Here is a 12943-nt window from a genome sequence, read left to right as displayed (position 1 = left end):
TATAATGTACTCTTGTCACGAATGTAGGAATTCTAAGAGCTGTCTTCAAGGTATAAATGTGTAATAATAAATGTTCATCACTGTAAATTACATTCTGTTGGCGATTTGACTATATGTACATTTGCTACGAATGTAGGAATCTTGAGAGCACATGGTAATAGTCACAATTATAGAAGAGTGTAAGGTATACGAAATTCTACAGAATATATAAACCAAGATACATATATTGTCATCGTGATATCGACTGTCAAACACAACCCCGAAGAATTACTAACTACTCAGGAGAACCACCTGCAGCAATCTACGCGCAAGTTAAGTGTAACACGTCGGTCTGTCACACCGTGTTATTAATATAATAATATACATATCTCACCTCAAATCTCAACATTCCAACATTCGATCTTTTATTTTTTTCCTACTACACAGATTAGACCTCTAAGGAAGAAAATATAGGATAATTTAAAAAGGCTTAATTTGGTTTTTATTTAATTAACGGATTTTAGTACGGTTAGGTTTGGTCAGGATTTTGTATTAAGTAATTGATCATATTAATTCACCGTAGGTGGAATTAAGACGAAACGACAAACTTGGTTTTTTTGATACTTCAGAGTTAAACCATACACTTATGTACAAACAGCATCGGATACCGCCGATCTTGCCTACCTGATAATATACAGCTGAAAATAAGAATTTTTTTATCCGGGCAACAGAAAAGTTAAAATAAATTTTGAACACCATATACTGAATATTAAATAACAAATTGAACAAAGTTTGAGTCACATAGAGTTGATACATTTAACGGGAAACGAAGTGCACGGGATCAGCTAGTATTATATAAAAGCAAATATGTTAGTTTTTGTAACGGGTTGGCTCTGAAACTACTCACCCAATAGTCCTGCGGTTTTTTTAAAATAATTAAGTATTTCACGGAGCAGGTTTAAATATAGTTTTATGGGTTAAACATCCAGTGGTGGCATTTATTACAGGCATCAAAGTGCACAGGGACAGATAGTATATAAGTATTATAAGTCTTATAAGTACTCAGAGAACCAACCCCAACCATCAACGCCGTTGTGACTTTGGCTTGCAGATTTCACTGTAATAAGATGATAGTTAAACACAAAGTGATAAAAGCTTAAAAAGAACGATGAATAACGATCAGTTATCTACGATAACTATAATAATTTCAACTATTTTCCCGTGAAATAGCTAAATATATATTTTTAGAGGCAATTGTGGATAAGTTACTCATTGGTGTTCATTGACGATTAGTTGATGATTAGACGTAATTATATTGACATAACGCATACATATGTTTATTATAAGAAATATATATGTAATGTATGGACGATAAAACCATCATATATCGTTCGGGTTAATTTGTTTTTATATACAATTAATTTTTAGAATTATTAATTTAATTTGGCTTACAATGTTTTAAGTCAAGTAAAGTTGAAGGATATGCCAGGAGCAGTTTGGGCAGAGGTATTGTTTGCTAGCGATATCTATAATTCTGCGGTAAAAATAATATAAGCTCATTAGAACTATTATTCGTTTTTAATTTTCAGAGTAGACATTCTGAGCTCTTTTTTAAACAATATTGGTTACCAGTTGTAAACATAATAACCAATCCCTCACACGACACGACGGTCGACGTAGCTGTGAGTCCGGCTTAAGAAATTGCGTCGTTGTTTGCATGCGCTCCTCTTCTCAATAAGTTGATTATAAAATTGGTTTTCATAGGAAATCGTATATAATATTTTATAGAATAGGTATGCGTAAACATAGTATACTCACAGCACATCTGAATTCTGGATGTCCGGCCCATAATTCGTCGTATAACAATATATTCCAGCCCTCTAGTGTGCGTTCCTCTGAGAAAAACATGAATTTATATCTACACTCAAAAATGTAGTGGTCCATATCTGTAATTTAAAGAACAGAAAAAATACATTATGGTTATAATAGTCTAGCTATTTTTAATAATTAATATTTATGTAAACGGTATTTTTTTTGACACATTAAGACGTAATCTTTTTTAATGTTCGATCAATATCTTCAATATCTACTCTGTGACTCATTGTACACTCATTCAACACAAAGAATGATGCTTCTCGAATAATTTTTCTAAGTGGACCATTTTTACGAATCGGACAAACGAATTCTCTTTCAAATAATACATTTAATCACTAATGGTAACTTGAAAGTCGAGTGAGCCGTTCTGCCGTCACTGAGGAGAGTCGCTGCTATACCTCATGAAGCAACTGCTAATGCAATTTTACCAGAAGATCTAATTTGAGCCAACAATAAATGAATAACAAACGTTTTTTCTGTACCACCAGGAGCATCAAAAAAAAAATACTCTGCCTTGATTATTCATTACGCTTTCTGTAATAACATTAAAAGCATATTTTTGATCATCTACCAATTTCGGTAAATTGATTTCTAAAAATTCTTGTAATTGATTATTATCGTAAGAACACATAATCGATAATTCAAAAGGATCAGATGTATTTTCATTTCAAACAGGAAATATTGCTTAAGTTCTTGAAGACATTATAGGATTTTCAATGCCTGAAACTGTGCAACTAAGTTTATAAAGTCACTTATGCTAAGGATATTATATTATCATATTACTATTAGACCTATTATAATATTTATATTATATTAGGTACTCTAAGTAGGTAGTAAACAATTATTGTATCATTACTCATTTGCTAAGTGTCTGTATATTAAAACAAAAAAAAAAAAATATTTGAAATCTGCTAGGTACATAATAATGTGTCATCTGTCCAGGATAAAAATAAACATATTAATAATATATTTTGTCTAGTAAGAAAGACAAAACTGTGTATTCAAATTATTGATCATATTTACTAAGAAATTTTATTCTAATACTATAAACTATTAGTCCTATATAACAATAGGTCCGTATTAAAATTATATTTTGTATACGAGTCTTGAGTCAAGTTTTGGATTTTTATTGTTCGCAAGCTCCATATTCAGTTTTTTAAAATCTGTTATAGGTAAAGATTTGATGAACATGTTGCTGTACCGCTATTACTGCAGTATGAGGTGAAAAAATACATACAAATCTGTACGAAGAAATAAAGATGATAAACGATCGCGTGACATAACAGGTATCAACCCATTCGATTTTAATTATAATGTACCTATTATCAGGGGGTGGACACTTTTGGGTGGCAGGCCGATAACAGAAAATCATTCGCCATTTTATTTGAGGTGGTTTTATCAGTTTTAGTTCAAGATAAGAAACATATTCCAAACAACATAACAGTTTACAAATCACTAATCAGTCTAATCGCTACTTAAAATTGATAAAAACTACCTCAATTAAAATGGCGGCTGATTTTTTGTTTGGCCCTATCTTACTGTATAATTTGCTATCGGTGTCCATTCTGATTATTCTATTCTGTGGTATTATAAAGAGACTTCATATTACTGACGATGTCAAATGTTTACCTAAGCTACAGATTAAATAGCACATGGATAGGCAACGTCAATGCAACCATGTCTTGCTCATTATTTAAATTTGGATTTGACTCACTGGTGGTAAGAGGAGCGGGAAATAAGTTTCTATACTCGTCTCTATAGCCACCATGTGTCACTAGTGTGTAGTAGGAGAAATTTAGCTTTAGAGTGGAAGAAAGGTGGTCGGGCGAAGAAATGATTATTAACAACGATATGGCAAGAAAATACGTACCTAGTGTAAAATGAACGCGCGGGGTTGACGACCTATTTCAATGAACGAAGAGACGCAGCTGGTAGTACTGGTTGCTGGTGTCTTTTATAGGAACGATTATTCGATGGCCCGTTATACGACCTAATATCCCTCGACGACTCGATATGTGTTTGTGTACAGGTGTTGATTTAAGAGGGACTGTAAGTAAATGTACATATGTGTGTGTGTGTGTGTTGAACAATTGTGAGTTTGTATTTTCTTGAAGGGAGTATGCGTCAAATCGTCCTACTACTGTATTATACCTACCTAATGTTATTCGGACAGTCTATATTATACATGTATATATATTTGGTCACTGACCTTATGCGACGGTGTTTGTAATAATTATCTGCATCTGACGTTCGACGGTCGGTATCACGGCGACAATATATTATGTATTTTGATTCGCAAGGCTTACAATATATTATGTGTGTAACGCTCCTTTCTAGAGCCCCGTATGGCACTTGCGTATGGTAATAAGAACCCGTATTTTAACTATTGTGATTGTGACTATTATCGTATGCTCATACAAATCCCTACACTCGCAGCAATCGTACACAGTCGACGGCTAACCGAATGTAATTTAAGTTATGGAGCACTTAAAATTATGCTTATATATTCTAAATAAATTAATGTAATTATGATCTAATAATAATTAAATTTTAGTAGCACGCTATTACACGACAATAGTCACAAGGGTTGTATGGTAGGGGAGTAGTTAGATAGATAAATCAAAAGAAGAAACTAAGTGCATTTAGTATGTAATAAGGGATAATTAATTATGTAGTCATACCGAATGTCGAAAATGATTCAATATACATATACGTCTGAATTGATTGTTGGTGGATACTCCTCTGAACAGCAAAGAAGGTGTATCGTGACGATGATTGGCGTAGACGTTGTGCATCGGATGGTCTTGTGAAAAAAACTGTTCGGCGAGTCGATCCCGTAGGGTTCTTATATAATGTGACTTTGGTGTGATCCCTTCTTCTGGTGCATCGATGTCTGCGTTTACGTATTAATGTGTTTATGACTTTCTGTCTTCAGTGGTATGACAAAGGTGCCGCTGGTAGGTAATTTATTGTGTTATGATGTCCCTACGTCTATATCGGAAATTTGTCGTCGGCTTCTTGAAGTTTATTATGAGTTATAATGTGCTGTCGTCTGGCGCCGTTGATAATTGATAGTTGGTTTTTACTAAACGGCTGGTCGGAGAGGTGTTGAATATCATTTATGTTTTGCATGTGTCGTGTGTGGTGTATGAGGGAGCGTAAGTATATGCCTAATGTGTATATATGTATGTGTATATTGGATCACCCCACACTCAGTACGGTCCACCATTTATTAGTTATCCCGTTTTTTTATTTAAATCTAAATATTACATATTACAAGTGAGTCGATTCCAAATTAAAATAATAAGTAATAATTTATTGCATCGGCGTTGAAATATTTTTTATATTTAATTTCTATAAGCGACCATTTAAATTCAATATATAAATATATGTGTACCGATGTGAATTTTTAAAATTTGCACTCTGTGCGGGTGATCTGCAGAGACGTACATTTGGAAACTGCAGTCACAGCAGACGCGATCACCTGTACAATATTCGATGAGATTAAAAGTTTTTTATTGTCCGCGTTTTTAATTTTACACGAAAAATATCGATTATAATAATTTACACACGATTTTAGATAGGGAGAGCTTTCTTGAAGGAAACGACGTGGCGAAGAACCCGGTAGGGTTGATGTGCCATCATCCTTGTTCTGTAATAATAAAGAATTTTTGTACTTACTTTTATCGCCGCACTTTCCACCACCGGTTTTGGGACTGCCCAGCCACAAATTAAACGATGGTGAAGAAAACGATGGTAAAAGAAACGATGGTGAAGAAAACGATGATGGTAAAATATCGGGTTTTGGTGGTACCAAAGAAGCACATCCTCCTATTTTCGGAGCTATAGTGCCTAACACCGTTACGTTATAGCTGTTGTCTGGGTGTCCAAATGGTGGACAGGAATTTATGGTCGTGTCAGGGAACCACTCTGAGAAAAGATGACAAATACAACATTAAAATTAAATTAGTGTATTATACTGCTTGTATTCAAAATTGTTATTGTACGTAAACACATATTATAGCTGTCTACAGGTGAGACGAGTATAGGTTCTACCTAGGTGTTAATAATGTAGATAATATAGGTATTATGTCAGCGAAGAATCGTAGTCGTGCTGTTCAAATTGCACATGAATATTTTGATCGATACTTCCCAAAGGGATAATGAACACGCTCACAGTACTGTAGATATGCACATTACTTTTCACCATAGGAACTCGATTAAACCGGCTTTTTACAATAACATGTCAACATAATTTCTCTATGACAACTAGGGATCAAAATGCCGGAAAATTTCCGGAAAAAAACGCGAAAATGTCGGAAAAAACGGTTTTTTCCCAAAGCCTCGGAAAACGTGGAGAAATTGGAGAATATTGAAATAATACACTACCGAAAATACCGAATTTTCAGAAAAATAAAAAATTTTATTTAAGTTTAAAAATTAAAATAATCTATGTAAAAAAAAATCATTTTAAAAAATAGATAAGGGAACCTGTCATTGTCATTTCACATTTGCCAATACGGTTATCAATGTATTATTGTATTATAATTTAAAAATATTACTACGGATATTTCAATATTTGTTCAGAAAATAACGTAGTTCCATTTCAAATTGGTATTTATGCGGGGAGTGTAATTCCCCAAAAATAAATCACCTGTATTTTTAAATGTTAAAAATTGTATACTTATAATATATTGTCTATTTATATTTGTAATAACTAATAACTAATAAGGTATTATAGTAACTGGCTGATAGGTTAATAAATTATATTACAGTGACTGTTGAGTGGTGAGTGGTAAGTGATGACTAGTAACTATTTGATAGTTTTTATATTTTCAAACTTAGTGAATTGGTAAAAAATATACTAAATATATATTTAAATATAAAATAATATTAATAAATAATAAGAAATAACTAATTAGTAAATATTTAATAGTTAGTACTTTAGTTATTAATATTACAAATTATAATTATTCATAAATCAAGTTTATAATCCTATAGATTTATCCACTACAGACTTTAAGTTAGGTATCATACCTAAGGTATGGTATATATAGTATTATGTATGCAATAATATGATTATCAACTATCATTATTTATTAGATTATTACCACTATAAATTACTTTTTCAGTTCTTTAGAAAAAAAAACCATTTTTTTTCATTCGATTTTTCAATTTTTTTCTGGAAAAAAACCAGTTTATTTCGTCAAAACTATTTTTCCCGGAAATTTTAAATGAAAGCAATTTTCCTCAATTTTCCCGAAAAAAACCCGGGTTTCTTCCCGTTTTTTTCGGGAAACCTTTTTTTTCGGAAATTTCGATCTCTAAAGACAACTATTATATCATAGATTTCGAATTTTGTCCCAGTTTTGACTACCGGAATTTCCCACTATATACTTCAACCACCGAGGTCGTGCAAATGTTTTCGGCATCGGCTAAGTCGCAAAGGATGCGTGAGTGTTAGCGGCAAGTCCCGGATCAGGCCCCGAACCACCCGCCTGCCAGACACTTCACCGAAGTACTCGATTCCCTAGATCGATTTGCCCAGCTCAGATAAGCGGACAACCCCAAAAGTTATCATATTGTTACCGGACGTTGGTCCGCAAGTGTCAACTGCTACAGTTTATCATATATCTGCGTGTCTCTAAGCGGTTTCGTTTAAGGCAGGGCAACAGGTATGGTTTTTTTCTCCAGGGGGAGTGCTATACCTAAGTGATGTTATTAATTTACCACATACAAATGATTGTTATTAAACAAGTCGATAAAACTTCAGTGTATACATTCACTGCGGGTGGGTATAATAGCAAAATAATTGCAGAGGAATATTATACACGAATGCAAATGGGGATACATAGATTATGTATGCAAACAATAAATACATAATATGTCATATAAAATATTTAATATTGCCCAATAATGAGCAGTGTTGGGAATAGATAACTAATAATTTATCTAGATAAAGATAAAGATGACTGTAATAATTTTTATCTAGATATATATACAGATAATCATACTAAATTTTATCTAGATAAATATGAGATAATTTCATGTTTAATTTTGAAAATATTCAGGATACTGAACTTACTTTACTTACTTGAGTCTACAGGTAAAAAATAATACATAATTTAAAATTGTTTAAAGCAGAGGACAGAGGTCGTACAGATCGGTTAAGCGATAACTGAAATACCGGGAATTCAAATAGGGTTTTATAAATATTAAATTGTTATAAATTACAATTATTATAATATTATTATGCTTGTGAGTCCAATATCCATGAATGTTGGTTTATTTTTGTCGGTTTAAAACAATAATTATTTTTCATACTTTGTGCACAATTATATGAAACGGGTATCAGCTAATGAGACCATCATCATTCGGTGGTGATCGGCGGCCGGCGGGAAGCAAGGATAGATGTTTTTCGTTTTGCTATTATTAGTTGTTCTTACAATCTTACCTAATACATATTTCTATTTTTGGGTTTTCTCATTGTTTACGATGTAAAACTCCAGATTAACAATGAATATTAATAAATATTAAAATCATGGAATTATAATGCATATTACTAAACGTGTTTTCTATGTAATAGATGAAAAATAGAAAAATGTAAAAATAAAATAATAAAAATATTTTAAATATTCAAATTTTTTTTTAGTTTATTTAAATAAATTATCTAGATAAGTACTCAAAGGTAACTAGAATTTTATCTAGATGAAGATAAAGATAACTGAGTAGAAATTTATCTAGATAAGATAAAAGATAAATAATTTTTATCTAGATAACTTATCTAGATACATTTATCTAGATATTCCCCAACACTGATAATAAGCATACCCAAAGTTATTGTGTTAATAGTAATAATGATAAGTGATAACCATATAGTCATATATTGTGTTTAGATGCTTAAGCCAGATAAATATATCATTATAAAGGTATAAATCGATAACAGCTGAAAAGTGTTTTCTCGAGTATCCCGTGAATCCTATTATCATGATATTCAAATTTTAACAGCATTATTCATACATCAGTTAACACAGTTAAGTAACCAGAACATTATTGATGACTTGTACAATGAAGTATAATATAATAAATATACATTATACATAAGCAATAAGTTCGCACACATAAAACAACGATGAATTGGCGCCGTTGTATTTACGTGGCACGCGCCATAAGTCGTGAAATTATTATTATATAATTTTAATTTGTTTTCTAGACATTTTTTCTTAGAAAAAATTACTTAATTACTTAATTAAGTAATCGGTAGAATTTTTTGAAATTTTTTTCTGCATTAGGTACAGCTAATATTTTTTAAGTTAATATATATTAGTTTTGTACGAGGTAACCACATTTGAACAGTACGCAGTTTCATCGAAATCAAAAAACGAGATATTATCATTAAAAAAAAACAATACATTTTAATAATAAAAACTTTAATTAGGGAACGATAACATATAACGCACTGTGCTATAATGAAACATTAAGACTGCAGAATCTGGAGCAACAATTAGTTTTATATCCGACGGACGGGAAAATTATTATGAGTACGTGCCTGCGGTGATTATTACAGATGAAAATGAATTGAACTGCGAGGCCACAGACCAAAAATAATTATTTTAGAATATGTTGATAAAAATAACGGTGAGCGATTTTATCATATAAGATTGGGTCGAGAAATTTGGGTACAAAACGAGTGTAATAAATTTGCCTTTTGTAACTAATTTATACAACATAATGTATTTGTGTGGAGTAATAGATAAAAATACGATAATATAGACAACATATACCTAGGTAGATGCGTGCATAAGTCTTAATAAAAATGAATAAGACAATAAATAAAAAACATTTACGCGTGACATAATATTTAAGTGCAATTTTACAGTTATTATTATTTTCAAGGATTTTTTATTATTTTAATTTACTCCAAAGTACCGACAGGGATGATTACAATATTTTACGCATAAATAAATTATATACATTACATACAAATACCTATCTAATATTAACTTAAGAATAAAAACCACTAAGTAGGTACTGCTAATATCCTCTGCATATAATATTATTATTATTATTATTATTATTATTGTTAACGATTAGCTTACTAAAATTGTGAAATATTAAATATTATATTTAACATATACGCTAGGTATAAATAACAATCACAGTTATAAACAATTAATACAAAATGTATTAAATAGGTATATATAATTCTACTGTACGTGTGTTGTGATTGAACTCTTCTTAAACGGTTGGACCGATTTGAATGATTTTTTTGTATGCGTTTGAGTGACGCCCCGGATGGTTTAGATTCACAAATCATCCCCCTAGGTCCAACCAGGGGGTCCTAAGCTAACCTAACCTAATGGGGATTTAGAGATTTACGGTGGAAATTTTTGTTTATAATTGGTTGCCATGGGTTTTAAAGCTATTATAATAATAATTATTGGTTGAAATCAGTGTATTCATTTAATGCATTTAATATTTTTGTACGCTGTGTTTTGATATTATATGTACCGCAATTACGTAAATATTGAGCGTATTATACTCTGCACATATAAGTTACGTAGGTACATAAAACAATGACACGTCCTCGTGGACGAGGAGGATAAATTGGTCGACAGACTCGGCATTCATAATTAGTCCAGCCGTTTAGGAAGAGTTCAGTGACATACTTGGTATAACTTGGTACTTTAAAGTTAAATTATTAAGTTATGTACAAACAGTACGGGGTCCGCGATCTACCGTAGGTAAATTGCCTACCTGATAATATACTTCTGCGAATTAGAATTAGAGATTTAAGATTATATAGATGAATTTGTAATTAATACTAAAAGTATGATATGTTATTTAACAAAATCTATCAATATTCAAGTAGGTATAACATTTTTTCTACTTAATTTAGCAAACACTTTTTCTTGATTAAGTAATAAAAGTATATAAAAAAACTCAAGGAGTAACTTTTTATCATGAGTAACAAATATTTATATTAATAAAGTACACAATATGTTTCATTGTGGTCATAACATTCATAAACAGTATTCTATCCATGGGCTAAATTTAGAAATTAATCAACTCACATATTTCACATCTACTTATAAGTCATCAACAATATATTGTCAGAAATGACGTTTAAATATTTTAGCATATAACTAGTTGCTACGTCCCTACTTATTATCATCCATATTGTGGCGAACCGATGCCACATGACCTCCCACCGTCGTCGGTAACATTGTATATTTTTCGTATTGTCATGAACGGTTGGTCACATTGCGCTCGTGCCGAGCGGCGGCCTCCTCGTCGTTGTGGCGGCCTGCTCTAGCTCTCTCTCCTCGTAACCGCGATCATATTATATAGTCTACACTTTTACCGCTAGTCCGCGAACCGACGCCATCTTTTCGCCGTTTACAAACTGTTCCCCGTAAGAATTGCGCATCGCGAACGCACGCGGCTAGCCGCTCAAAATCTGATCATCGATCTCACTTTTTGTACAGATACCTTTTATACGTACTTTCGAACTTCTTGTAATAAAAAGCGCATCGCATACCTCCACAATCACATTTGGTGTACAATCATTTATTCGTCAATGGACGCCCACTAATTACTAATTAGGTTATATAATTTCTTACCACGAAAATGGGTGTCTTCTTCACGTTCTGCTGGATATTCTTCGGGGAGGTCATTGGTTGTTGCCAATAAGGGGAGTTTATCGGTTCCAAATTTGGGGAGCATATATTTATTTGCCAATATGGGGACCGCGGTGAATAATAACATGAATAATATTGCCGTGAACGCCATTGTGTTGCGGTTCCGACGAGAAAATAACGTAATGCGAATCACAAATCGTAAATATTAATAGAAACGGAACGCACTAAATTAAATCGAACGCAACGAGCACGGAAGAAAAGTTAGTCACGGAGGGGAAAAATGTCTACGACAACGCAAAAGTCAAACTGGGAACGCGGGGAGCACGCAATAAATTGTTTTGAGCTGTGTGCGTGCCCTTTTATAAGCAGCGGCGACGGCGGCGTTCGTGAGAGTGGTTCCCACCACCGGTTGCTGGACGAGGACGCAACAGGTGGGCAACTACCAGAGCATGGAAGAAATTTCAATTCTATTGAACGGACACTGTCCTCCGACCTTTCCACCCACCCATCCCTTCCGATAAGTGTACCCACCTATTATAGACATGCACACAAAAACATCTGCACGGCGGCGGTGGTGGTGGTGACGGCGGCAGCGTTGTATGTCGGAATCGGGAAATCGCGGCGAGAAACGTCGGACATGTATATTAAAATATAAGACAGTAAGATGTAATTGTGAAGATGTGTATAGGAAAGCCTGGGAATAAACGCATTAAAAAGTTTTTAACTTTTAACTAAACTTTTTAAAATTTAATTTTCATTAACTTAATTTTTAACTCAACATATTCTAATTGATATAAACTTAATAAATAACGAGTTACTTTTATCCAATTTAAGTTAAGTTAATTTATATATAATTAAATAATAAATACAATAAAAATAAAAATTATTATTGATATTACATAACCATTTACTATAATAGGGAATTACAAATATAGTTAAATACATTTTTTATTCCACTAACCAGAATTCTTCAATAAAAATAACTCAATTAAATAGCAAATGCATATAGATATAGCAATAGCCATTTATATATATATGTGTATCGTATATAATAAGATATAACTCCTAACCTAACCAAACTGTGGCATACGGGCATATTGTAATAATAATAATTAATAATTACTAATAAGTAATAATATAATACCTATTATGTTATTATATTGATATAGATACAAATCAAAAATGTACAATTCTCAAGAACATATTGTGATATTTTCGGCATAAAAAGGTTATTTTTAAATAAAACTATTTGGGTATGCTCATTTGTCAATGATCGGCATTTACCTATCTTAAATGTATTGTCGATGATTAAATACTTTCATTAAATATAAAGAATAATATTAGAATGTTACCTTTTTTTAAATTATGTAAATTCAAAGAAGTTTGGCTTTTATTATGTAAAAATATAATATCAGTAGGTATAGTAAAAAATATACTATCATTAAATT

The 12943-nt window shown here is 32.0% G+C and overlaps 1 protein-coding gene across 1 annotated transcript; it reads right to left on the bottom strand.

Annotated features, from left to right (window-relative positions):
• Positions 1-1431: 1431 nt before the first annotated feature.
• Positions 1432-11960, bottom strand: LOC100572182 (the record flags this gene model as incomplete). Its single annotated transcript, XM_008185181.2, is given in 3 exon segments — positions 1432-1925; positions 5536-5784; positions 11478-11960. Coding segments are annotated over 3 exon segments (582 nt in total). The 5' UTR covers positions 11647-11960.
• Positions 11961-12943: the final 983 nt, after the last annotated feature.

Source organism: Acyrthosiphon pisum, chromosome X (assembly GCF_005508785.2).
Source record: "Acyrthosiphon pisum isolate AL4f chromosome X, pea_aphid_22Mar2018_4r6ur, whole genome shotgun sequence".
NCBI lineage: Eukaryota > Metazoa > Arthropoda > Insecta > Hemiptera > Aphididae > Acyrthosiphon > Acyrthosiphon pisum.
The sequence above is the reverse complement of the archived record's forward strand: the minus strand, read 5'-3'. Positions and strand labels throughout refer to the sequence as shown.